The sequence below is a fragment of the Corvus kubaryi genome, unplaced genomic scaffold, assembly GCF_017639235.1.
Source record: "Corvus kubaryi isolate FWS band 111438036 unplaced genomic scaffold, C.kubaryi_AGA036_p1.0 74, whole genome shotgun sequence".
Taxonomy (NCBI): domain Eukaryota; kingdom Metazoa; phylum Chordata; class Aves; order Passeriformes; family Corvidae; genus Corvus; species Corvus kubaryi.
This window is the reverse complement of record NW_024582061.1, coordinates 9,464,758-9,491,802: the sequence shown is the minus strand read 5'-3', so window position 1 is coordinate 9,491,802 and position 27,045 is coordinate 9,464,758. Positions and strand designations below refer to the sequence as shown.

The following is a 27,045-nucleotide window of genomic DNA, read 5'->3' as shown; positions in this document are numbered from 1 at the left end:
ATTGAGCAAAACTTATTAAATTTGGCAGTGATCTGAAACAATTTCCCCAAACAACCAGAGCAGAGTATCCTTTATTTCTCTTATTTACTGAATTTAGTTTGAAAGTAATGATACAGAATCATAACAAGCAAAAAGACAATTAAAAATGAAAAGTTTCCTGCCTTGCAGCAGAAACACCTCCTGTCATAAAACTTAGTTTGTCTAAACTGCGGAGGCTGAATAGTACAAGAACATCTCAATCAATTAACTTCCTGAATAACATCATGTGGGGAATCTGCTGCTACAGCTAACTGAAGACAAGAGGACAAATGTGTCAGTGTTTCTTGTGAGACTGGCAGGAGATAGGGATATAGACTGCCTGCGTGCCACAGATGGGGACGAATCCATGGAACATTTTTAATAAAGTCCTTATATGATGTCTTCTTTTAATGACAGTGTTGAGGGCTCTGAAGTTTTAGATGCAAACCTGGTGGAGATACTGGATTTCTAAATGTAGGGCAACATTTCAATTTAACCATGGTAAAATTTTTGGTTTTGCAAAGTTAATTTTCTGCCAAGAAATGTTTTGCTGTTGAAACACTTGAGAGGTTCTGGCAGCTTCTTGATGCTACAATTTTTTGGTTTTCTTTAGGAACAGCAATGGGAATAAAGCTGTGTATCTTCAGCAACCAATATATAAATGCATAAATCTTCTTGTGAATAGTCACTTCTTCGGGGATACCAGGATCTTTACTGCTTTCTTGGTTGCTGTGCAAGCAACAAGCACAGAGTAATTTAAATTATATTTGTTCATACTCTACTTCTCTCACCCTGTCTGTGTTGTTTAATGTATTCCTTCAAGCCCTTGGGGCAATGGCTATGCCTGAGTAAGAGTGAATCATATACACCATCACTGTCATGTTGGCAGGTATGTTTTCTTGACAGGAGATGGCTCCTGTTTGGTTTGGATAATAAGAAAATTCATACTTTCACCAGCATTTTTCATACCTCTTCTTAATTTCAGAGTTCAAAATTACTTATTTTAATTTCCTAAGCATCCATAGTAATGTAATTATTCTAAGGATGCGCAGATTTGTACTAATGAACTAGATCCAGCTGAAACATTTACTGTAAGCATTGGAATAGAGCTTCAGGTTTGCAGTCCATCCTGGTGGAACTCCTGGTCTCTCACACTCCTGATATTTTGGTCAGCAGGTGAAATAATGTACCTGTGTAACATAAGTGTTCTCTATGTAGCACATCAGCCATTTCTGCTTGGTTTTATATGTTGAGTTGCCATGTGTTATGGATTGTCACAGAAGTTTGAAATGTTCCCTGAAATATATGTTCCCTGAAGTTACCTTCTGATCCCCTCAACAACACCCCCTGCTCCCCCCTGAGGATGTGCTGAAGGAAAAGCAGCAGTACAGTTTTCTGTTCTTTTTGCACTGATCTAACCCTGTAGGTGGGTGTTCTTATGCTGGAATGAGAACATGCCACAGTGATTAAAAGATAACTCATCCATGGTGTGCATTTTTCCCCCACATAGAACATCCCTCTGTCAGGTCATGCAATTGATGTAGAAAGGAGATGCAGGTTTGAGAATTAAGAAAATGTGTAAGGTTGATACTGAGAGGGTTGGAAAGCTGGGCTCAGCTCATTTTATATGATATTTTTGTGTTTGTTATGTGTGATTTTCCCTCTCTTAATTAGTTCAAGTAATCGTCTAAAAACTGTGGCTTGGTTCTATAGCACTGCTTCAGGGAGTAAGTGGGATTCTGGGGTGAGAAAAAAAATAAAATTAAATTGCTGAGGAGCCAGCAACCTCCGTGGTTTTGTGTCTCAAGTCCACATGTGAGATCCTTTGTAAATGGCTGCACTAAACAGCAAGCTGTATCTGTAACAGCTAATCCTCCAGCTCCCTGCAATGTCTCTTGACAGCACTTAAAACGCAGTTCTGTAGGTTACTGTGGTTGCTATGCTGATTTAAACAGATTTAATCAACAGCTTTGAAGTCACTATTGAAAGCCTGTTTTTAGGGAGGAGGTTTGCCATGTAGCAGTGCAACTGTGAACACTGGAGATTAGAACTGAAATATGTTGAAAACTGGAATACTTATTGAATACCAAAATGGGGAAAAAAACCCACTGAAGTCCTTTAAATATAAGACTGTACTTTAATATTTGGTATCCTTCAAACCATTTTTGTAAAAGTACTTGCAAATGTTTATCCTACTCTTGTGGAAAGCAGTGTGCAGTTTGAAATCAGAAACTACTACTCTCTCAAGCTCTCCTCTTTGTTTTTATGAAGAATTTTTATGGTTTGTCTAGCAATTACCAGTTTCCCATAAGCACTGTGATAATACTGCCATTTTTTTAGGGAAGACTCTGATGTCATTAGATGTGAACAGACTGTCTCTAGATCTGGAGAAAGAATCTTGTAGTGGAAGTGTCAGTTTGTTGAGCCTGACACTTGCAAGCCTGAGGCAGTTCCCTAATGTTTTGATATTGTAGAAGGCTGTGATTTCATTGTTTGTTTTGAAATAATTTTGCCCAGCAACTTGTAATTATATATTCTAACATATTTAGTTTAATATTGAAAATTGAGTGAATGTTTTAAGTTTCTGTTCAGCAGAAGAATGTATTTTGTGGAATAAAAGACTTTAAAATGAAAACGTCCCTTAAAATGCAAAAATGCCTTCCATAAAGACTTAATGAAGGAGCCCTCTAATTGCAGTCAACAATTATTCAGCAATGAGTGTATTGGTGAACATAAACCATTCTGTATGGTATTTTTCAATAATTTTGTTGTGCAAAGAACATGCAGTTCAAATAACTTCTGAAAGGGGGTGGGGGCGAACACTGACTGCTCCCATCTGTTCCCTCTTACTCTGCAAATCAATTCTTCCAGCTCTGAAAGGTCAGTGATACTCGATTACCAGGATGTGAGCTGATCTGTTGAGTAGGGAGTTGGTGCTTTGGCAAAGATCCCTATACAAACTGGGAAATACTAAATCTTTTAGGCTCTGAATTTTGCTCTGCAATTTGACTGATTTTTAACATTCTCTGACTTTTTTATATGTTAATTAAGCTGTGGGAAATCATGTATTTTTCAAAGTTGGTGTTTATTACTCAATGTTAACTTTGTATTTCAGTTGCTTTTCGGACCATAAGGTAGTCATAAGGATTTTCAGAAGTTTTTTATTATTATTAAGTTATGTTTTCCTCACTGTCCTAAGAGCTGCTCTTATTTTCCTCCAGGAGACAGATGAGCAGAAACGTCACAAAATTGCCAACGAGCTTCTGCAAACAGAAAAAGCCTATGTTAGCCGACTTGACCTCCTAGATGGGGTACAGTTTTTTTGAATTTGCTTTTATTGTGTTGCCTTGAATTCACTCAAATGGCTATGAGTAAATGTGGATATAAATTACATGAGATGTGGTATGTTTTTCACATTTTACTGATTTTCCAGTCAGTCATTTTCTGTTGCCACATGGCTTTGCCTATGCTTCTATTTTAAGAATGCCGTTTTTAATAAGGTTTAGAATTTTGTGGCTATTAATGCAATATGTTCTGGGTATGGAGATGTCACTGTAAGCAATAGCATTGCATGCTGGTAGCTGACAAGAAGGATGGATAACCATGTCTTGGCTTCCAGTGAATTGGAGTGAATGCTGCAATCACCCACTCATTAGAAAATTACTAAATCATTCTAATTTGAACCACCCAATTGGAATTTTTCTTTAGCTCCAAAGAACTAGACATTGCCCATTCCAAAAAGTATATCCTCTATTTTCCCATTATATATTTAGAAGCAGAAATTAGTGTTTCTGCAAGGAAAGGGTTGGACTCTCATGCTTGCAGAATCTAACTGATAATTCTTATATGTAAGAAGTTTGAACTCGAATATTTTCCTTCCTAAGTCTTGTTTACTTTCCACATAACACATGTATCTCTAGCTTTGCATTGCCTTGCTACAGGATATTTTTTCTCAGACTCCACTGTTTAAATTGCTCAGGTCCAGTGCAGAAGTTTTGTACAAAGCTTTGATGAAAAGTAAAAAGTCTCAACTGATACAGTAACTGTTCATGCTGCTTGGGGAGCTCAGTAACTGTCCTCCTGAAAGTGGATTTACACAGCAGATCCAGATTGTGATGGATATATGATGACTTTTAAAAGCCAGAGTATTGCAGGAAAAAAAATATTTACAGAAGTTTAAAAATTTAAAAAAAAATGTTTACTTCCTTCACAGATTTTTCTGATGGGTAATGTACAATTATTTTCCTTGATGCCTTCATAAGTGCATTAGTGCTGTGTCTGTTTTCCAAATATTAACTGGAGAGGATTCTGAAAAATGACTTTCAAACACAGCTGCTCAACTGCTGCTAATGAGAGGAAAGCAGAAGACTGGGAAAGGACTGTTATATTTCTAAACTTGGTTGAAAAGTTGTGTAACTGTCTCTTTAGTAAAAAAAGTAACTTCAAAGTAACTAACTGTCCTGTTGGCAGTGCAGCAAACTGGGCATGTTTTATGTGGCAGCATATGGCTTTTTTCCTTTTAAGACACTTCTGCTGTCTCAGTTGGGGTGATCAAAGTTCCTATCTTCAGACTCTTTTCTTCTTTTGCAAGTCCTTACCCAGATTTCTGAAGCCCTTTTAGGGACATGTAATCTGTTCAAGCATGGGAGAGGGTGGCAGAGGGACGATAGCTCTCCAAAACCACTTATTTTGCGATGTGCATATTAACAAATGCACATTTTGTAGCTGCATGTAATCAGGTAGAGCCCACTGATGAAGAAAGAATATATTTATTTTTAAAAGAGACTGTGGTCCAATCAGAACTGGGCTCCCTCTGTGCTTTAAATAGTATGTGGGGACTGCTCATAGCCTGAAAATTACTTTGATTTCAAAAGGATAAGGGGATAAGGCATTCAAGGAAAGTGGTGGGGCTAATGGTGATCAGACATCATGCTAATTGCAAAGAACAGAAGAGTGGAAAATACAACTGGAAGGCTGGGAAAGCTGAGATGCTCTGGCTGTTAAAACAGGCAGGATGTCTGGAGCTGATCCAAAATGGCACTGCTTCAGTTTGGCTTTCCTTATGTCAGCTCTGCCTGCAGTGCTCTCCTGGCTCATGAGAAAGAAAGTGGGGTATAAGGGGAGGAGAAGCTTTTCACTTCTAGTGAGGGAAAGACAATGAATGAGTTCATCACTACCTATCTATGGTATTGAAATATTAATCTTGCCTTGGTTAAATATAACAGGCTGACAGGTTTGGGGCTCTTTTTCCTGTATTGCAGGTATTCTACTCCAGACTCCTTGAGGAAGCCAACAGAGGTTCATTTCCACCTGAAGTGATTAATAAGATCTTTTCTAACATTTCTTCAATAAATGCCTTCCACAGTAAATTCTTACTTCCAGAACTTGAAAAAAGAATGCAAGAATGGTAAGAGGCACTTCACTGGTTAATATACTCCTAAAACTGTGTCTGTAGAAACTCTCTTGCAGGCTTGAGGTAGGGAAAGTATCTTCTCAGTTAAGCTCTCCAGGCCCAGGAACTCCTGTGAGTAAGAGAGCATCTGCTCTTCCACTCTTCCTCAGGAGCTGACTCAGCACAGGACTTGCATCATTTGCTCAAAATAAAGGACATGGATCTCACTGAAGCCAGGGAGATTACTCATGATCAAATGTCTTGCTAAATTAGGGGTTCAGACTCAAATTATGTGCTGCCTGGTGAATTCATTGTATAGAATACAAAGTTGAGGTAAAGAACATGTACGTGGTTTATGACAATGCTGAAGTAGAGTAAACTTTGTTGTTACTGCTTTCTCTAATAAGGTGGGACACATTCTTCTTCTAGGTTTTGGTTTTCTGTTTGAAATTAAAATCCATGTCAGATATATTTAAGGGCCATTTTCCCCTCAGCTTTTCTTGACCTCTATTTGGAGCCAGCAAGGATAGAAGAGGTGTAAATATACTCTGTAATAATAATGTAGAGATGTAGTATCTTTATCCTGCCTTGGTGTGTGTGATTCTGGATATATTAAAACATAGCCATGCATTTTTGGTCTCTTCGATGTAATTGAAAAAAAAAAAGTCTCAAAACACTTCTGCTTCCCTACCTTCTTTGGGAAAAAGGTTAACCTCATTTAAAAAGAAATTACAAATACAGCTTCATCCAGTTGTTCCACCTCAGCACTTGTTTGGCTCCTATATTCTATGATATCTGGAATTTATTATGAGGAATTCAAGTGTTTGTCCATGCATAATTTCCAGTTACACTATCATACAACCCCTTTATTATCAAAAAACACACCATAAATGAGAAGAAAAATGCTTTTTTGGTGACATATATGAAAATCTTAGACCATACAGGAGTGCTTTAGCCAGCAGCTATGTATCTTCTGACTCTGTAAGATGATACCCCTTTAAATGACGATTCTTTAAAATAGAATACTTACCATGCACAAACACATGGTACCTCTGTGTAGTTTATAATGCAAGAAAGTCAATAAAATGTAAGCACTGTGAAATATAAGAAAGCTTACACCTTAAGTTCCCAGCAGAGTGACTTGAGTAAGGTAAAGCTCCCTGTTTCTTTTAACAAAAGTTGAAAAAATCTGATAGGAAATATGAATGCCTGGGTTACAATAGAGTGCATGTTCATGAGAAGTGGAGTTTAGATGTTAAAAAAACAGCTCACACTACATTATGTCAGTGCTGTATCATTTGAAATGAAATTCACGATGTAATCTTAAAATTCTGCTCTAGACGCGTTACAGAGCACAGAAGATGGGTTGCCTTACTTTACATATTTGCAAAATGCTAAACTGCTCACTACTACTGTGTGTATAACTGTATTTTTTCAAAGGTTGAAAAGTGCTTCTGTTGATAAGCTTTGACTCTTGGTGCAGAGCTAATAAATTGCATCACAAAGATATTATCTTTTCCACATTGCTTGAAAACAACCTTTGTGCTGTACCTGAGACAGCCTATTAAAAATGTCCTTGAAACATTGTTCTTTTGGGAGGAGTTAAAAAAAAAGGGTGTAGTTGAAGACATCTCTTTTTGATCATTGCTGAAAGAAAAATCTGGGGTAATTTTCTCTCCCCATCACTGGTCTCTGAAATTGTCTGGCACAATAGCTTCTGCCAGATACAGTCTTTTCTCAGCAGCTCCTCTCATTAGACACAAGAAATTGAGTATGTTCTGGGGGTAGGTTTATGTGCTTCAATTATTCTTTATCTTCCAACAAAAAAGCTGGATAAAAATTTCTGACTCTTTCCTTGAGTTGTGGTTTGAATTGAAAACTTAGAGTAAAAATACGTAATTGTGTGACTGGGAAAGCAGATCAAAAGCAAATCCCTCTCTTTTGGAAGAAAAAGCAGTGTGAATCTAAACTTACCAAGTGAAAATGAAATTGTCTGCTAGCTGCAGTTTGAATGAGTTGAGCAACAGCTGGAGCTGAGTATCTCTTACAACACATGGCTTGAAAACACTGGAAACAGCCTTGTTGCAATGTATTTCCCACGGAAAATGTGTAACAGAACGTAACAGAGCATAACAGTGATCCCATGCCATAGAATCATAGAACAGTTTGGCTTGGAACAGACCTTAAAGATCATCTGATTGCAACTGCCCTTCCATGGGCAGGGATACCTTCCACTGGACTATCAAACAAACTAACAAGATAGAATACCCTGAGTCTTCTGTACCCAAGGACAACCAGTAGCAGATACTTGGGAATATTCTAAGAGCACAGCATGATTGCAGAGACCAGCTTCCTACCCTGCCTTGTCCCCTCATTGCCAACCCCAGTCCTCTGCCAGGTGTTACACAGCAACTCTCTGCGCTCGCAGAGGCAGCTGGGGCTGGACCAGTTTTTGACAGTCCTGCAATATTCAGTATCCAAGTATAACTTTTCCCTTCTGCACAGCTTTTCTCTCATAGAAGTGGTGTGTTGGAGTGGACTGTAGAAGTAATTGCAGTAGATTTCTTCACTTTAGACCACTATGAGAACATTGATTTCAGACTTTGAGAAATTCAGAGAGCCTGGCCTTGAAAATGAGACATGAAATGTGCTTCCTATGGTAGTTCTTGGAGATGCCTGTGTGCTTTGGGAGTGCAGCTTCTCTCAGCCTCTCCATCTGTTACTTTACTATTCTGTTTTATCTGAAGATACCTTTAGGAATTGGGAAAAATGCAGAAAGTTCTCACGAAAGACTGGAATCCAAGGGATTATCTTTCCTTCATATGCTTCTTTAGATAAATAGTAATTAAAAAAAAAAAGTTAATACATATATTTATAGAAGGCACAGAGGGGAAGATGTACAGTATGGGTTTAGCCCTCAAACCAAATCACAGGTTAGATATTTCAAAGGTTAAATTATGGTCAAAAGAAGATAATACAGTTTTAAGGAATTGCAGATAAAATAAATTAGGCTATGTTTTGTAAATAAAACCTTTCAAGTCTTCAATTTCTAGCTTTTCTTATTTTAGTCCTCTACATGACCTATAGTGCTTATACATCATCAAAGGGGATGCAAACACTCTTTCCATGTGAATTCCGATTTACTGGTTACGTTGGAACTCCACGTGAGGTGATCCCAAGCAGAAGGATTTTCTATTAAACGCTTGAAACCTTTTATAACCTTGTGTGACTTTTTTTCTTCCCTGTTTGCTCTGAGATTCCACCCTCTTACTTTGCAGGACTACCACCCCTAGGATTGGAGATATTCTGCAAAAGTTGGCTCCTTTCCTTAAGATGTACGGAGAATACGTGAAGAATTTTGACAATGCAATGGAATTGGTGAAAACGTGGACTGAACGGTCACCTCAGTTCAAATTCATTATTCAAGACATTCAGGTAATGGTGAGAATAACGTAGATCCTCAAGTAACACAAGCAATATATAACAATACAAAGGTTTGTGGATAAAGAAATGATTAAAGAGAAGATTAAATAACAAATCCCTCAGAATGAAGGTTGTTGTTTTTATCCACTTCACACTGCGTTTTTCCCTTCTCCTTCCAGCGTATGTGCGCAACCCACCCACAAAAATCCAGATTTTTCTCCTGCAAAATGGAGGAGCAAATTGTAAAGGCTGAAACATCTGAAGACTAAAAAAATAGTGCATTTTTTTGTAAATACCAGAAGTAAACACCACTGTAGGATAAAGTGACATAGCAGTGCAACTCTAGATCCCTGCACTGCCTCCTTAAACACTGTGTCTGCTCACAGTAATGCTGAGCACAGAAAGCTTCAGAGCCCCGGGATGCCAGTCCTTTCCAAAGGCTCATTTCACACCCTCTGGTGCTCCCTGTGGGTGTCTCTGGGAATCGGCAGGTGTGTCCCCTACTGCAGTCTGAGCACTTACAAATAGGAAAAAGTATTTCTACTTAAATTTTACTGCTCTGTGGGGTCTTGTGGTTGTAAGCCAGGGAAGAAAACAATTTAATGTAATTCTTGTTTTTCTAATCTAATTGCATCTAAGATTATGGAAATGAATGTACATCTTAACATTTGAGGGAGGGACATTGCTGAGGGAGTTGACATTATAAATGAAACTCAAAGCATTCCCTCCTCGGATAGGTAAAATATACCTTTGTAGCCCATTTAGGTGATTGTTTATAATATGTGGTCATGAACTGTTCTTATTAATTCAGAAGTATTTCTCTTGTCTGTTATCACAAACCTCATTTAAAATGCACTGGAGTTTAAAAGATTTTTTTTCGTAAGACTTTTTGCTAAGACTGTCAAATACTTAGAAAAGCTTTTTTTTACAGTTATTTTTTGGGAAGATTTTCTAATTATCTGGTTTGGTAAAATAGTTCTGTTTTCTTTCAGAAGGTCTGTCATGCACATTTCAAAATACATTGTTTACGTTTCATCAATCATGACTTTTATTTTACGATAGAGTAATGACATTCTTGCCTGCTTCATTGAAATATGTTTACAATTTTTTAGAAGGAAAAAGTGTGTGGAAATTTGACATTGCAACATCACATGCTAGAACCAGTCCAACGCATTCCACGCTACGAGATGCTTCTAAAGGACTACCTAAGGAAATTGCCTCAGGATTCCCTAGACTGGAAAGATGCTGAAAGTAAATATCTTCAGGCCATTAAAGGAGCTGTAATAAGATATTAGTAAGAGCATACTGTAAATTAGAGACATTTTCAGGAAAGATCAAGTGAAGAATTACCCATGAAAAGAATGATAGGATTTCTTCAGTGGAAACATAAGATTCTTTGAAAAAAAATCTGTTTGAATTGAAGTTAATTTAAAAACCATAAAGCCTTTAGTATTCTCTTGGAGCACATAAGTTTTGCTTTAGTTTTGAAATAGCACACAGGTTTTGATTTGTTTGCTTTGCAGGTGATCAGGGCTTGTGGTGGCTTTTTTTTTGTTGTTTTTGTTTTTTGTGTGTGTTGTTGGCATTTTGGTTTGCTTTGTGCACATTTGGAATGTGTGACTGTTACTTGTAAAACAGTGAAGTTAGACTCCTTGTATTTATAAGCTTCTGCAGGGAAAAAGCACAGCCAACTTTTAAATTTCTTCCTCTCTGCATTTACACAAGAACAGTTCAAGATATTTGCCTGGAGTTTTCAAAATCACTTGCCAGATAATTCTTTTAAATATTTCATTTTTAGTACCAATACAGTAAACACTTGTAAGATGAGCTGTTTCAACTGGAAAATATAGTTTGACTTTCTGAATTACTTTGAGAAAAGGAGGGAGAGAACCATGACTGTTCTTGTCACAGAAAAATGTGATTCTAAGCGCTGAAGTGCTACAGTAATCTGCAATAATTCTCTTCTGATCTTTCCATATTATAATTTCTATTTGGTAGCTGACTTTTTTATGCTTTCCACTTTCTTTTTATTGGTAACGGAAGAAATTTATTGTACTTTGTAATTTACATAAAAAACCAAACATGTTTATAGAATTAGGGCCCCCCCCCCCCCTTTTTTTTTAATGTGAAAATGCAACTTACTGGTTTTACTTATTTTCTTTTTCTTCTGTCTAGAATCCCTGGAAATTATATCCACTGCAGCAAGTCACTCGAACAGTGCAATAAGAAAGATGGTAAATGATCCTTATTTTCCTGATCACTTTTCAGTATATTATATTTCAATATTTGGTGAAGCTAGGAGAGTGAATTGCAGATCTTCCTTAAAATGGCAAGAATTGGTTTCAATTGGGTCAGATTGTTCCTACTTAGTGTATTTATACAGCTCCTGGAAATGATAGACAAAATCTGTCATTGCAGCTAATTCTCTCAAGTGGGAAATGGGACAGATTTAGTTATTCTCCTGGCTCAAATCACTGACACTGCACTGAACTCTTAACCTTGGTTCATCTGTATCTGTCAGTGCAGGATAATGTTTGTAAAGAGCGGTGACTGTTTCTCTGCCAGATTGGGCTGGGATGGAAGGAACTTAATTGAAATGTGAGATATTTTGGGCAAGAAATTATGCAGACTGTACATATAACCGTGTTTTAAAAATTACCAAGGATATAACATTTCTAAAAGTACTTCTTTCTTTATCAACAAAGTTAATCAGTCAGAGCACACATACTGGGGATAAATATGTTTTTAAAAGCTAAGAGTCCCCAGATTTATGCATGCTCCCATTATTTCATTTAAACACGCATAAAGATCTGTGCTTTCAATTAATAAGTTTTGTAACTATATTTTCACTGTAAAGGAGAATCTAAAGAAGTTGTTAGAGATATATGAGATGCTGGGAGAAGAGGAGGACATCGTGAACCCTTCAAATGAGCTGATAAAAGAAGGACAGATCCTTAAACTCGCTGCTCGCAACACATCTGCTCAAGAGCGGTATCTTTTCCTGGTGAGTAGGGTGGCTGCTGATAACAGATGCACACCCTAGAGCACGAGAATTTTGAAATTCTCATTAAACTGAAACGTAAAAGCTTAGGGTATTTGTCCTGATACACTGTGTGTTGAGGTCCCAGTAAGTCTCGTGGTTGTGTGGGAGCTTTTTATCGCAGCAGGTCATCCTCTCAGCAGGAATTCAAAAAGTATGGCCATGGTCCCTTACAACTCCCTTGGAAAAGGTTTGGTGTAGTTTGTTGCTTCCCATGCATTGAAAATTGCTGATATATTTTTGCTCATGGGCCTCTGGCACGGCCCACCCTCTGATTAATAAAGGGTAGTGAAGGGATGTTGAGGCACAGCTCCTGCTTATCTGTGGTTCAAACAAAAGGAGAAATCATTGAATAGTAAGACCTCAGTTGGAGCTAGGCAGCTGCTTTAAGTGATGCTCCCGTATATGAGAGGTGACAAGCTCAAATGTGCCTGTGATACAGACTAGGCAATAGTCTAGTTGGGGTTTCTATGAAATAGGATTTAACGGAAATGAGTTTTTCTTCTTAATATTTAATTTTGAGAAAAATGAGAGGGGAAAAATGTGAAAAAATTAAACACTTTATATCTGATTTAATAACTGAGCTTCTAGGCTGGGGCTTTAGACATTTAAAAATTATTTAAAGTTCTAACTTTAATAAAGGAATGTATCTTTGTCCTGCTCATGTACTATTTTTTCCCCCTGTGATATGGAGGGTTTCAGGGAATAAAAACTTTACGAAATGTTGTTTTGTCTTGGAGAAAAGACAAAAAATGTCTTCAAATAACATTGGTTGCAACAAGTACAAAACCAAATTATTTTGGTATAGGAGAAATATAAATGTATATACTGAAAGAAAGAGTCCTTATTCTGCAGTTTACAGTAGGTTTTGCAGAATTGGGGCACAAGAATGGGTGTCTTGTTAAAAAGCTTTACACTGGTAGAGAATATCTAGTTTGAGTACAGTTTGATAATAAATGCTATGAAGAGTGCTGCATATACAGAACAATTATTCTTACATTCACTGAAGCTGTCCCTGAATCCCATTTCTAAAGAAATAAGAAACAGAACTTGTCTTGCATTAGAGCTTTGGTCTTGTCATGTATGAACTGATCAGGAAAGGACCTGCTTTCTCACCCACCAAGTCTAGCTTTGTGATATTGTCCAGCTCTCAGTGGACAAACTGGCTTTAGCTGTGTTTTTCTTAGTGCAAAACCATGTGTTTATTTTTTTCCCCAGTTTAACAATATGTTGCTCTACTGCGTCCCCAAATTCAGCCTGGTAGGATCAAAGTTCTCTGTTCGAACCAGAGTTGGCATAGATGGCATGAAGATTATAGAAACTCATAATGAAGAATATCCACACACTTTCCAAGTGTCTGGAAAGGAGAGGACACTGGAGTTGCAGGCCAGGTAAGCAGACTTTTTAGCCAGTTTCTTGAGATCAAACATGTACACACAGAAGAGTGGATTAACAGATTTGAAGAAAGATGCAGTGGATTTCATCGTAATATTGGTGTTTTGAAAAATAGCCTAGGCTGCCAAAAAAACATGCATTGTCAGTCCAAGAACCTCTCTGAGTAGAAGATGCATCTAGGATTCATAGCACATTGCCTAACTTTGCAGAAAAGCCCAAGATAGCTGTGAATGGGCTGGCTGGGAAATCAAGAGCAGTGCCAAGGCAGCCTGTCTGACTGAAGTGTTTTAGGACACTGAGTGTGTTTAGGACACAGAGGTGCCTCTGGGATCTGAGCTGCCTTGGTACCAATGAGTCTGTTCGCCTCAGGGCACAGAGCTCAACAAAGCTCTCCCCCCTGGTGGGTTTATCTCCACAGAACAGAGTTTTCTGAAGCAGCAGGTGGGCATCTGCTTTCCTCTGTTCCTCAGGCCCATTTCCCATCTACTTGTTTTCTTCCAGTCCCAAGTATCAACCTGCTCCTGGAAGGCAAGGTCTCCTTTTAGTTCTTGGGTCCTTTTCCTCCAGCTGCACTCTTCTGACTGGCACTTTTTCTGCTTTCCTTATCAGTCCTTGTATCCTCCTTTTGCTGAGTTACCTTCCCCTTACCTTTTTGCATTGCCTGGACTAAATCTTCCCTGTCTAGACTCAAATAAAGAGAGATGCTCCTCCTCTTCTTTTATGCCTGCTCAAAAGTCCCATTCTTAGCAGTCAGGATTTCATTGCAGAGAGGAGAGGACTAAATAAGCAGGAAAATGTCCATGGTGGGTCCAGTTCAGTGCTGGCACATTATATTTGGGGACAAACCATAGCTTGCTAGCCAATGAATTTGCAAGCTACTTTCCTTTATGGAAAACCTGTAATATTGAATGAGAGTTACAGCAGTGAATGTGCAAAGATAACAGCTGTTTACCTACACTTTCATTCAATTTGAAATTAAATATCTACTTCAAAAATGACACAAGAAAAGCTTTCCACTAAGATCTGCAAGACTTCTGGGATGTATTTTTGGCTATCAGTCACATCTACTGTAAATTACTGTATGATATCTTGCTAAGTATTAAGAAAATTGTTATGCCATATACCCATTTCAATGGTGAAAGGTGGTATCTGGCTATACCATTTCTGAGTCATGTTTGAATTGGGAGAAAATTGATACAACAAACTAAGTTTATTTTGTTAACTTTCCTACATTACCAGTAGGAGAAAGTTTATTGCATTAGCTTATTTTAGGTGTGAGAAGCACAGATTTTCATCTTTTGTTTTGTTTTGTGATCATTGTTAGAACGCATTAAAGTCTGTACAAAATTATGAAGGAATAAGTACCAACAAGCTCTTATTCAATTATATTAGAAAAATCTGCATTAATGTTTGAGTAGTGTATGTACCCTATGCCTTAACATCCTTAATTCATGAGCTTGTATAACACTGTAATAATTTTTCACTTACTCTCGGGGTGTTCTTTACTAGTAGGCTTATATTTATGTTTTCAAACTACTATTGGACTACATTTTCAATTACATTTTCAGTGTTTTTAAACAGCTGGTAGATGATTTCTTTGGAAGGTTGCTGGTCAGGTACTATGCTTAACAGCTCAGCTTTTGGGTTTTACTGTAAGCAGGTAGGAAGAATGATTTTGACTGCTTGGACAGGTTTCTTCTTCCTCATGCAGATGGTGTGTGGGAAGGGCAAACAGTTCTTTAGGATTCTGCTTGCTTAAAAGTTTTGCTGATACTGCAAAACAACACGTGGGGAGCTGTTTTAATCGACATGTTGTAAAGGTTCTCTTTTGCATCCTTCAGAGCAACCCACAGAAAAATTAAATTTTGTGTGACAGGTATTACATGGTGCAGCAGGTTTTTTTTCCCAACACGTTATCCAAGGAGGAGGCCACTTTTGGAGAGCCAGATACACCAAACTGTTAATTCTCATGTTTCTAACTTTTGTCTTCTGGTTTGGTTTGTTTAGTTTTTTGTTTTTTTTTTTTTCAAGTTGGACAGTTAACAATTAGTATTGTTTAAATTTTTGAGAATTAGTGCAGAATTACTTGGCTTTTGCAAGAAGCTGTTGATAGTGGGATAATGTTTCCTGAACTAGTCTCAAACTAATGTGTCAAATATTTCTTTTAGTTCTGAACAGGATAAAGAAGAATGGATAAAGGTAAATTCATCTACATTCTTTATTTTCTAAACACTTTTTCACTGAAGCAATCAGAAAAGTAATATTCATGTTTTCTGTCTGTACCTTCTCTGCTGATCAATAAGTGGTCAGAATGCAGAATCTGTTTTAAATTTTACCATGTCTGAGGAATTTCTCCACTGTTTCCTTAGGCACTTCAGAGTACTATTGAAGCTTTTCAGCAGAGGAATGAAACCTTCAGAAATGCTATTGCTAAAGAATATGAAGACATGCCTGTTGAAGTCTCTGTAAGCTGCTGTTATTTCTTTGTAACCCTCTTAATACCCACTGTGTTCTTCAATGAGTGGAAAAAGTTTGGCAGGAACTTTGCTTTCAAGCTCACCATTCTTATAGCAGAATAATTACAAAGCAGTCATCTTGTTAGTAATTGTTTTTCTTCATAATGCCAAATCTTGTAAACCAGTCTCTTTCTTTCTTGAGACATGTAACAGAGCACTCTTTCAGTGACGCACCATGGGTTCTTTGTTATTTCTTTTATAGATTTCAAAATGCATTTTGAGCTATGTTTTGTAATTTCCTTTCCAGAGGAAGAGAATAATTATTTTCCCTATTTCAAGTACTGTGCAACTTTTTACTAGCTTTTTTTATTCTTTGATCTTCCTCCTGCCCCCTTCCACCCCCCCTTCAGAACGCTGAGCTTGGGAAGAGAGCGCCGAGGTGGATCCGGGACAACGAAGTAACCATGTGCATGAAATGCAAGGAACCCTTCAATGCACTGACGAGGAGGAGGCACCACTGCCGAGCATGTGGACATGTAGGTGCAAACCCCAGTGCCTGTAGCTGCTCAGCAGGCCCAGGAATGTCTCCAAGCACCTGCTTGACTTCTCATGGCTCCTTGTCATCACAGAATCATAGAATGGCTTGGGTTGGAAGGGACCTTGAGCATCATCTAGTCCCAGCCCTGCTGCTGTGGGCAGGGACACCTTCCCCTAGACCAGGTTGCTCAGTGTCACATCCACCCTGGCCTTGAACACCTTCAGGGATGGGGCATCCACAGCTTCTCTGGGCAGCCTGTTCCAGTGCTGTGAAGTCTGTTGCTGCATTTGTAGCTGAAAGAAGCAGCTCTGCATACCACCAAGAACCCTCTGCCTGCTTCAGTTGGCCTGGTGAATTTGGAAGCCATTAGGAGCAGTGTACGTTTGTGTAAAATGTCCCAGGGCCCTGCACATAGTATACTGTTAGTTTTGAGACACCTCTACTAAGACGAAGAGTTTCAAGACCATGTTAAGATGGCATAATCCAGCATTATTTTAGGCAGTGTTGGCTGTCTCCTCTTCACCAGAAGGCCATGAAACCCTGCAGTTTTTCACTAGGTCAACTTGGAGCTGTTCCCAGCTGGGTTCAGTGTGTAACTGTGTGAACATGTGCAAAGCATCAGGGAAGGAGGGAGTGTGAGGGTGGGGAGAGAGTATTGCTGCTTGCTTTCCGTGTGGGATGCTGCAGTAACATATCCAACTTGGGAGCAACCACCAAACAGCGGTAGTGTGACTTGGGAGTGGTGAGAAGTTAACAGAAGAAGGGCAAACATACCGACTGTGCTTTCTCTTGCCACCCAGCAGCTCTGCCTTTCTCCACCAGATGGTGGTACAAGCTCAGCTTTAACATTTGCGGTACAGGGTGTGTTGCGTGATTTCTTTCGAATGTTTTTATGTGGCAGGAGGGCTTGCTGCATTCATAACGCTGCTTTTGTGCTTCCCAGGACACTAGAGACTTTTTCAGAAGCTGTGAATTACTGACTGTACCGTTTTCATATGAGGGTTTTACCCCCAGATCTTTCTGTCTTAAAATTCTGTTAATGTTAAAGCCACACCTTCTCCTTGCACTTTAAATTTAAAACACTTTTTCATGGGAGTTAATTTGGGCCAGCAGTGGTGGCTTCCTAGCAGTGACTAATTGGGAATACTTAACTAGCATTGTCTAGAGCTCCAAGCTGAAGGTGGTGATCTAGATTAGTACTGCAAAGCCTTGGTCTACAATAAAGCTTTGTTAGTGGTTCAAGTCCACTTATTTACCTTTCTTTCTTGAAAAAAACTACACTGACATTTTTTATTCAGGGCATCTTTTTTCATGTGAAATGAGAATTCTGTGGAGAAACATTTCTAATGAAACAACTCTCAGATCTCTCTTGCATTTCAGTTACATATATACTGAAAAGAGAAATCAGGAAAAATCAGTGTGATATTGGCTTATTTATTCTGTGTATTTATGATTGGATTTTGAAGTTGTGAATTTTATATATAGGTATATATACATTTAAACATGCTAATATTTATTAGCAAGTTTAAAAACCAGCAATTTCTGATTTTATCATACTTTATCATTAAAAGGTCATCTCAATTGTAGGCTTCATTCATTCACTTGACCTCATTTCTGAGGTGTTATATAGAAAGCCAGTTGGTAAATGTACCCTTTCAGATTGGAATGTGAAGAAACTACCAGCATGGCTTGTGCTATATTCTGATTCTATACCTAACTGTAAACTACAGATATCATGAAAAGCCTAATGTGATTTTATGCAAAGTACAAAATTTCCACCAGGTAAATAGGAAGAAGCACTTCTAGTCAAGAAGTAGTGGCACAAATTTGGAAAATCATTATTTTCAAGTAAGTTATTGTTGACATGTTATAAAGATATTATCTTGTATATAATTTAAAAATATACTACAAAATAGAATACTACTAATTTTTATTTATAGTTTAATAAACTTCTATAAATACTTAAATTTTTTTTTTTTTTTCTAAGGTGGTTTGCTGGAAATGTTCTGATTACAAAGCACATCTGGAATATGATGGCAATAAATTGAACAAAGTCTGTAAGGACTGCTATCATGTTATAATTGGTTGTACAGACAGTGAAGAAAAGAAGAGGAAGGGCATCTTGGAGGTATGCCATTCAAGAATGCTATATATGTATAGCTGCAATCATTTTGGCTCATCAGTAGGTGAAAAATGGTAGCGTTCTTGCAGGGTTTATTTCCTCTTTGAGAAATAGAAAGTGTTTGGCTCAATTTCATCCCATTCCATAGATTTGGGTTTCAGCACTCACCTTTGCAAAACTGCTTTGTTTCTTGCAACTTTTCATATTTTTTTAAGAGAATTATGAACCTTAGAACTTGCTTGCTTCTTTCAATTACATCAGCTCCTGTGACAAAATTTAGCCTTTCCTTGTAAAATTTCAGTTTTCTTCTTCTGCACTTAAGCTTTAATAGCAACAAACCCCACTGCTACCGCAGTGATTCTTGAAAATATACACCCAGACTGAAAGAACTGGGGATAGAAACAAGGAGAATGGGGGAGAAATTTGCTCTTCAGAGCCTGAGTAGTAAGATACTGGTTTTGATCCATGAATCAAATGGATCTTTAAGTTGTCAGGTTGCCCTCAGCTTTTGGCATCTGAAAAGTCAAGATCGATGGAAATTTTAACACATAATCATTTTGTGTTCTTTCTTATCATCTCAGGTTCATTATTTAACTTGAGTAGTGTGTTACTCCATCTACAGATTTTAAGTAATTAATCTAATCTTTTCTCTAGGATTAGTGCTTGTGTGATTATATGATTCTTAGAGATGTGTTTGAATTTGATTCCATCATAATATTTTGACTGCCAAAATAGATAAATTGTCATGTTGGATAGTTAGTGGCACTTCAGTGCCTAATATGGTGTTATTTTGGAAATCAGACGTTGTTGTAGGTGCTCAGATACAGAGAAAGGCTGGCTGTGGTGGCAAAATGAAAATGGGAGTGATATAGAAGTCTATAATCCAAAATTACTGATGAAAAAAGGAACAGATTACACATGCTAAGGGAATATGTTTTGTGATTGTATGTGTTTTTTATATATATTTATATATATATATATACATATTTTCTCCCTGAATCCACTCCTTCATGATCTTTCTTGGATATTTCCTGAAGCTCTTTTGCAGATACTATCCAAGATTTGATAGGAATGGTGATAAACTTATTGCTTTTCTGTTCTTACTCTTTATTGAAGGAAAGTTTATTTTCCTTTTTATGCTTTATACTATCTCCTAGATTGAATCTGCAGAAGTCTCTGGAAATAGTGTCATATGTAGCTTTCTTCAGTACATGGAGAAGTCCAAGCCCTGGCAGAAAGCATGGTGTGTCATACCCAAACAGGAGGCCCTTGTGCTCTACATGTACGGTGCTCCACAGGTATGTACAGGGGAAATGGAAACGATTTTAGTAATTATTGCCACTGATATTTGAGGAAGAGATGTCAAATAGCTTGGGAATGGAGGAAAGATCCAAGTGTTTTCACCAGCCTGTATAGCAAATGAGAGGTAATGGGCAATTAGTTGGCTGTTCTTAATAAAGAACTTCTTCTTCTCAGGATGTTAAAGCTCTGGCTACAATTCCTCTTCTGGGCTATACAGTGGATGACACTCCAAAAAGTGCTGACCTCCCCCACAGCTTCAAACTGACCCAGTCCAAGTCTGTGCACAGCTTTGCTGCAGACAATGAGGAACTGAAACAGAAGTGGCTAAAAGTTATTCATTTAGCTGTCAAAGGTGAGACACCAGAATGTCAAAATGAACTGCAAGTGAATTTAGAAGAGCAGCCTGAATCTTCTAAAAAATCTGAATGCTGAAGCTCAAGAACACGTGGCATTTTTAAAAGATTTCAATTGAAATTGTGGTTAACCTTTGTGTTAACCTTTCTCTGCTCAATCAAGGAAAAAAAAAAGGAAAAAAAAAAGAAAAAGAAGCTTCTTCCTACCATACACATCTTGGCACTTTATGTTTGGGAAAAAATTCTGGTCTTTTTAGGGATCTTTTTCTTATATTTATGTTCTGTCAATAAAAGTGGTGTACAGGTCCATTTCAGAGACTTTTTTAAAAAATGTGAATGCTATTAAAAATACTTACTAACTTTACTGTACTACTTATTTGTTGTAATGCAATGGTTTTTTTTTAATCCAGTTGCTCTTCAGTTAACATTTGCTACCTTCATTAAGAATGCAAATATTTGAAGCTTCCTACTTACATGTTAGGACTTGCAACAGGATAAAAGATATACCTCCACATTGCCAAAATAGATCTGTACTTAAATATGCAGGGACAGTTTGGTTTAATGTATGTAGTTTATAGGTTGATTTCCACAGTTCTGTACATATGTTGTATTCACTTGTATCTTTTTAATTAAAGTAATGCAAATTGCTTTCACAGGTATATTGGCTTTTAAGGTTTCAATTTATCAAGGAATCAATCTAATGATTTCCAATCTAGGAATAAATACCTAAAATATGAGAAAACTATATATAATATATGTACAGTATTAAAAATGTACAATACTTGATTATTGCTTTGATTTCATGATACTGAGTTCTTATTAGTGAATAATTTATTTTTTAAAAAAAGCATGTTTTCTATTTGAAATTAAACACAGTCCTAAATTGAAAAATACTGTTCAGTGATTTGTTTTAATAGCTGACACTTAATGATCTTGATACTTTTATGCATCAAAAAATTAGCAGTAATGTAAGTGGCATGCAATGAACAAATGAGTTCCAGTTGTGTTTAAACAAGTAGTGGCTTTTCTTCAGTGTCCTATCACTGTAGCTTTTAAGAGTGCAGTAGTTTGTTGCTCAAATGCAGTATGTGGTTTGAGAAAAGCAACAGATTCTAGCAACCTTCTGGGAACATGTATTTTTGCTATTATGGTTATTGGAACAAAACATTTTGAACTTAAGTTTTTTAATTTTTGTAGAAGATTAGGTATTGTAACGTTTATTTATGACAACAATCTTCAAGGATTATTGTCTTAAAGTAGAGCCTGCTTTATAAAAATTTAGTATGAAGTCTGAGCTTGCAAATTTGAAATTTTATTAACTATTTGTTTTCTGCTTCTGGGTATAAGGACTCACTGGCTTTACAATATTAAGTTCCTTATGAACTTCCATTCCTATTAGGGTTTTTATACACAGAGGCAAATGACCTCCCTAAAACTTTTACTGTAATATCCTTGAATGAAATATGGCAAACTCAGAGGTAGTGACTGACTATCAACTAAAATCATTGCTGTCTTTCCTTTTTTAAACCCTTAAAGGAAGGAAAATATGTAACTTCTACAATCAACTTGTCATAAGAACATTCAGGAGTCTCACTTAATAAATCTGCAATCTGTGTTTTAAATCATGTCAAGCTGAAGAGCTCAGGTTCAATTTTGTTAGTAGCATGACAACAGATTTAAATTGTTGGGGTTTTATAATGAGTTTGTCAAACAAACTATTCACTGAACTCCTACACCTTCTTTACTCTTTCTGCAACACTGCAGGGACCAAAACCCAACACATTTTGCATTTAGCAAGAGATTAATATCTGTTTGTAGTGTCAAGCATACATAAGCATGCAGTGTCCATCATTCCTTCATAAGAATGTTGTGTAAGTTAATGTCAGTGGGATGGATTTTGCTCTCACCTGCAGAGGTCCAAGATCTACAATAGCCTTTAGATTCCACAGCTTTACACCGGTGTTAATAGCAATCAGGACATGGTATGGCAGAGTACTAACTCTCCAGCTGACTTGGTGCATGTCAGTTCTGAATTCTCTTCCTTGGGTGCTCCCTGTGTCCAGATTATTCTGGATATAACCCTAGTATTAATTTTATCTGATGTGCAAGCTCTTCTGTAATTCTCTTAGAGATTTTAAATTACTTCTACTGGCAGCTGTGTTTACCTTTAGCAAGGGGCAGCTCAAGCCTGTTTTGGTTCATGTTGGTGAGTACCATCAGATCTTTTCCAAGGTCTCCCTAGCTAATACATCTTGCATATACCTTGGCAAGGGATGGGGGAACATTCAGGTAAGCTAGCAGAACTCTTGGTGGCAATCTTTCCTTCACGGCCATCTCCCAAAAGTGGCTATCTTCTACAAGAGCCTCAGGTGCAATTGTGGGATATGGAGAGTTGTCTTACCACATCCCAACGTATCAAAACAGTTTCCCATGGTCAAGTTGTTGAGCGTAAAGGAAGAAGTTGCTTTAAAGGAGTTCTCAGATAGGAAGGACTGAGCTGTACTGAACATATGATGGTATGACTGTAGTAAGAGAATTAATTAGGTTGGAAAAGGCCTCTTAGATCACTGGGTCCAACCATTGCCCAGCACTGCCAAGTCCACCACTAAACCGTGTCCCTAAGTGCCACATCTTTTAAATACCTTCAGGGATGGTGACTTAACCCTTTCCCTAGGCAGCCTGGTCCAATGCTTGACCTCCCCTTTGGTGACAAAATATTTTCTAAAATCCAGTCTAAACCTCCCCTGGCACAACTTGAGGCCACTTCCTCTTGTCCTATTGCTTGTTTCTCGGGAGCAGAGACTGATCCCCTCCTCGCCATCATCTCCTTTCAGGGAGTTGTAGAGAGCGATAAGGTCCCTCCTGAGCCTTCCTTTCTCCAGGCTGAACACCCCCAGCTCCCTCAGCCACTTCTCACAGGACTTGTGCTCCAGACCCTTCACCAGCTCTGTTGCCCTTCTCTGGGCCCACTGCAGCACTTCCATGTCCTTCTTATCATGTCTTTCACATCCCAGAACTGAACACGGCACTTGAGGTGCAGCTTTGCCCATGCCAAGTACAGGGGAACAGTCATTGCCCTGGTCCTGCTGGCCACACTATTGCTGATATAATAGTGTGTCTTGCCCATCTGGGCACACACTGGCTCATTCTCAGCTGCTGTCAACCAGCAATCCCAGGTCCTTTTCCACCAGGCAGCTTTCCAGCCTTTCTTCCCCAAGCCTGTAGCGCTGCAGGGGGTTGCTGTGACCCAGATGCAGGACCCAGCAACTGGCCTTGTTGAACCTCATGGAGCTGGCTTAACCCATTGATCCAGCCTGTCTGGATCTCACTGCAGAGCCTTCCTGCCCTCCAGCAGGTCAACATCCTATCCAACTTGGTGCTGTGTAGTACACTCTGTCTTCTAAGCTCCTGCAAACTTAATTCTAAGCCAGGTAGGAAGCCCCATTCCAGTTTAGTGATTAGAAGTAGGAATTTCTGTGCTGCTTTATTGTTATAATGGTATTGAGTAGTTGAAGCTACTTGAATGGTTGCAGCATCTCTCAGATGAAGCCCTGCATTTGGGCATAAGCAACTTGAAATGAAGTTAGCACTGGGAGTTGTTTGTTTGGATGTTAGCCTCATGTTTGCTTTCAGCCACTAAATTTTATATAGTACACGATATTTTATTTACCCTAGTGAAACCCCTTTTATGTTCTCATAATCAATTGCTTGGTTAGGATTGTTCCCTCTGAGTCAGAATGTGTTGGCACTCAAATATATGGTTCTGTGTGTATTTTGTGGGAAAAGTATGTATTACCACTATTCAAGCACATCAGAATATGGAGAAATTGCTTCTAAATTTAACCACCCCGTTGTCTTCATTCTTCACAGACAAGCCCTCCTACAGCATCCCAAACTTTAAATTGTAAATTAGGACTGCAGAGGAACAAATGCAAAGTCATAGCTGCTGTGGCTTAAGAACTATGACCAAAGCAGTGAAATGAAAACCATCATTCTAACAAGGTAGAAGCTGTTCCCATTTGAACTAAATTCTTAAATTCTTCAAGGAAAAGAAAAAAGGCATTAAATTTGTGAGCATAAAGCTCTGTGTGTAAGGAATAAACTGTAACTAAGCATTCATTCATAATGCATGAATGCATGTGAATGGCTCTGCTGAATTATTTAAATTTTGCAACTCTTGTGTTCAAGAAATACTTGTTTCTCACTTTAAAAGTGATCGGTCTTCTGTGCGATTTAAAGCAGATCAAAAGTTATTTTAGTGGTTTTATCTGTGTTCAACCAGAACAAGACTTAATTTTATCATTAATATTTTTGGATCATAGTAATATATTTTTTGAAATTACTTATTTTTCCCCCTACCATGGGAAAATAGTGTATCATAATATCTGCATGTCTGCACCATTCCTCCAGACCCTCTAAAAATTCTCTTTTGGTATCAGGTACTCCTGCTTGGTTGAAGAGCTGCTATAAAACCTGTATCATGTAGTATTTTCAAATCGCTTTATGCTGAGTAGTTTTGTTTATTCCAAAATGTATTTAACTTATATGTGCAAAATAGATATTGCGAGTACAAAACATTCTCTTCTATTTGGAGTAGAATATTAAACCACTTTAATTGCATGTATATATAGTAGCACCTTTTTATGCAAAACCATCTCAAAGTGCTTTACAAATCTCCTCAAAGAGTCTAACTTCCTTTCATAGAAAAGAGGATTTTTATTCTTCATGTTTTCAAATTATGGATGAAGACAAGGCACTGATTAAATATAGAGTAAATACACTACCACCTAAGTAAAATTTAGGTGAGATTATAGAAGTATGCTCTAGAGTGGAGTCATAGGGAAAAAAAAATACATATATTTAAAAAAGACAACAAGTGGGAAAGATGTGGAAACACTTGACAGGTTGTTTGGGTTCATCACCACATAGCTAGTATTAAAAAATCATCAGCTTTTAATGTCAAGGAAAGACTAAACAAAATTCACAGAGGGTAGTTATTTCTTATACTGAAGGAAAGACTTTCAGGAAAGAAATAAACATTCCATGTAGAAATAATCCTAAGCAATAAAAAAAGGTCTTTCTCCATATAGCTGCTCTAAACTAGTACAGGCCTGCTGGAGCTATTATACCTTCAGTGATTTAAATCCATGTGGAATCTGCCTTACATTATATAAGGACATTTGTGGAAGATGAAACTTCCACCAGTTTGGGAGCTGCTGAGATAGCATGTTTTCGTCTGGAGGTAATTGATGTAGGGGTGAATGTAAACAGCTGGAAATATATATCCAAAAGTAAGTGATTGGAGAGAAATAATTTTGTGGTAGAACTGACTATCCTTAAGATAAATCTGTTGGTGAAACGGGAATCATTCTTAGTCTCTGTGGTCTACTGTTATTTGAAATCTGAAATTAAATATGTGGGGTTAATGTTTTTTTCTCTAGTCTATGGCCCTGTTGGTGTGAGGAATTTATCTAGCTGGTTCTGACCCATGGAACTGTAAGTATGTTCCTCAGATAGGAGTTTTAATCTGCTAGCCAGATTGTTTCCTAAATCCTTTTCCTTTGACAGAACATAACATTAATTTAATGATTACATATGTGTGTGTATATACACATATGCATATGTGTGTGTGTATATGTATATAAGTGTATTTATGTATTTGAGACTATTATTCAGATGGCTTGTTTTCAAGCAGTATTTCACAATCAAAAAATACACTGTGCTGCATTCAAAATAGAATGTATAATGACTGTGTTGAGTATGCTTTCCAGAAAAGGGAGAAAGATTGAGGTAGATCTGCATGTTTACTATTTCAGCCTATAAAAACAAACACAAAAGCTCCCACAAACATGCTAATTCCAGTGAGGCATTTCAATCAGCTTTCTTTGAAATCTTGTGATTTAATCTTCCCAGAATCAACTCTGGCATTTTGTTTCACCCTTTCCTCTTCTTAGCACAAGTGAATGTAGCATGTGCTTTTTCTCAAAATCCTCAAGGAGATTTCTTTGAATAAAACATGTTTTCAGCCTCTGCATAACACCAGCCTACTTCTGTTTGTGGCTCATCCTCATAGATTCGTTAAGTATTTATGGTGGAAACATTCAGAAAAGAGGGAACTCTAGCAAAGCATTTTTGCATCTATGTGCCCTGGTATTTTTAAGCCAAATTTGTTGCATGTAGAGAACAGTTTGCGATAGAAATATTATTTTTTCTACCAGTGTATTTTCTAGTCTGCAGCCCTTAAGGCAGATTAATGCATTAATTTTAGTGGGAGCTGTATCAGCTGTAATTGATACATTCTAACTCAAACATTTTAATGTTTGACATCAGAATTACAGGCTATACATGTTAATTTCCCTTCATTATGGAAGCATTTCTGATTTTAATTGCAAAAATGTTTCTTAAAAAAAAAATAATTGGAAGAGGTGTAAATTTGTTTTGGTTTTGCAATAAAGTGAATAATATTAAAAAGGTGAAATAAAAATGCCATTGTAAGTTGTGCAAATGTAAGTCATCATTTTTATGGTTAAGAAATATATGAATGTAAAAAAAGTTGAAGATATTGTACATATTTTCTGTAATATATGTATATTTGATCCTAAGGTGGGTGGAGAATTGTAAAAATTAAGCACTTTAATTCATGTTGAGTACTTAAAAAGAAAAGAAATTTGTATCCTGTAAAATAAAAGCATCATTAAATAAGTATTGCTAGTTGACTCTCTTTTTTCATCCACCTACTGCTCATTTTGCTGATTAAACCTTTAAGCTGTGTTTCTTGTGTGCGACGGTGAGGAGCTGGTTTGGAACACTGGTATCTAATTTGCTGAAGTGCTGGTTACTCACAAGTGCTGCTAAGTTGGTGAAAGATGTATTCTGAGTTTATAAAGGGTTTATTTAATGCTATGACATCCTAGGTGGGAAAGAAAAAAGATGTGGTCTCTGCAATCCTGCACAGTTTCATCCAGATTTCTGTAATGGGAATGTTATGTGAGTGCTTTATGGACGT

General features: G+C 37.5%; 1 protein-coding gene across 6 annotated transcripts in view; it reads left to right on the top strand.

The window, feature by feature from the left end:
• The window catches only part of FGD4 (FYVE, RhoGEF and PH domain containing 4), a 105,337-nt gene extending 78,595 nt beyond the window's left edge, over positions 1-26,742 (top strand). For all 6 annotated transcript variants that reach the window (XM_042050606.1, XM_042050610.1, XM_042050608.1 and 3 more), the window contains exons 5-17: positions 3,240-3,329; positions 5,280-5,425; positions 8,689-8,845; positions 9,946-10,084; positions 11,009-11,067; positions 11,691-11,837; positions 13,092-13,264; positions 15,437-15,467; positions 15,638-15,733; positions 16,135-16,260; positions 18,250-18,390; positions 19,542-19,682; positions 19,861-26,742. In XM_042050606.1, coding sequence (XP_041906540.1) covers positions 3,240-3,329; positions 5,280-5,425; positions 8,689-8,845; positions 9,946-10,084; positions 11,009-11,067; positions 11,691-11,837; positions 13,092-13,264; positions 15,437-15,467; positions 15,638-15,733; positions 16,135-16,260; positions 18,250-18,390; positions 19,542-19,682; positions 19,861-20,118 — 1,704 coding nt within the window. In that variant the 3' untranslated portion in view covers positions 20,119-26,742. The remainder of the gene's footprint in view (positions 1-3,239; positions 3,330-5,279; positions 5,426-8,688; positions 8,846-9,945; positions 10,085-11,008; positions 11,068-11,690; positions 11,838-13,091; positions 13,265-15,436; positions 15,468-15,637; positions 15,734-16,134; positions 16,261-18,249; positions 18,391-19,541; positions 19,683-19,860) is intronic.
• The last annotated feature ends 303 nt before the right edge of the window (positions 26,743-27,045 follow it).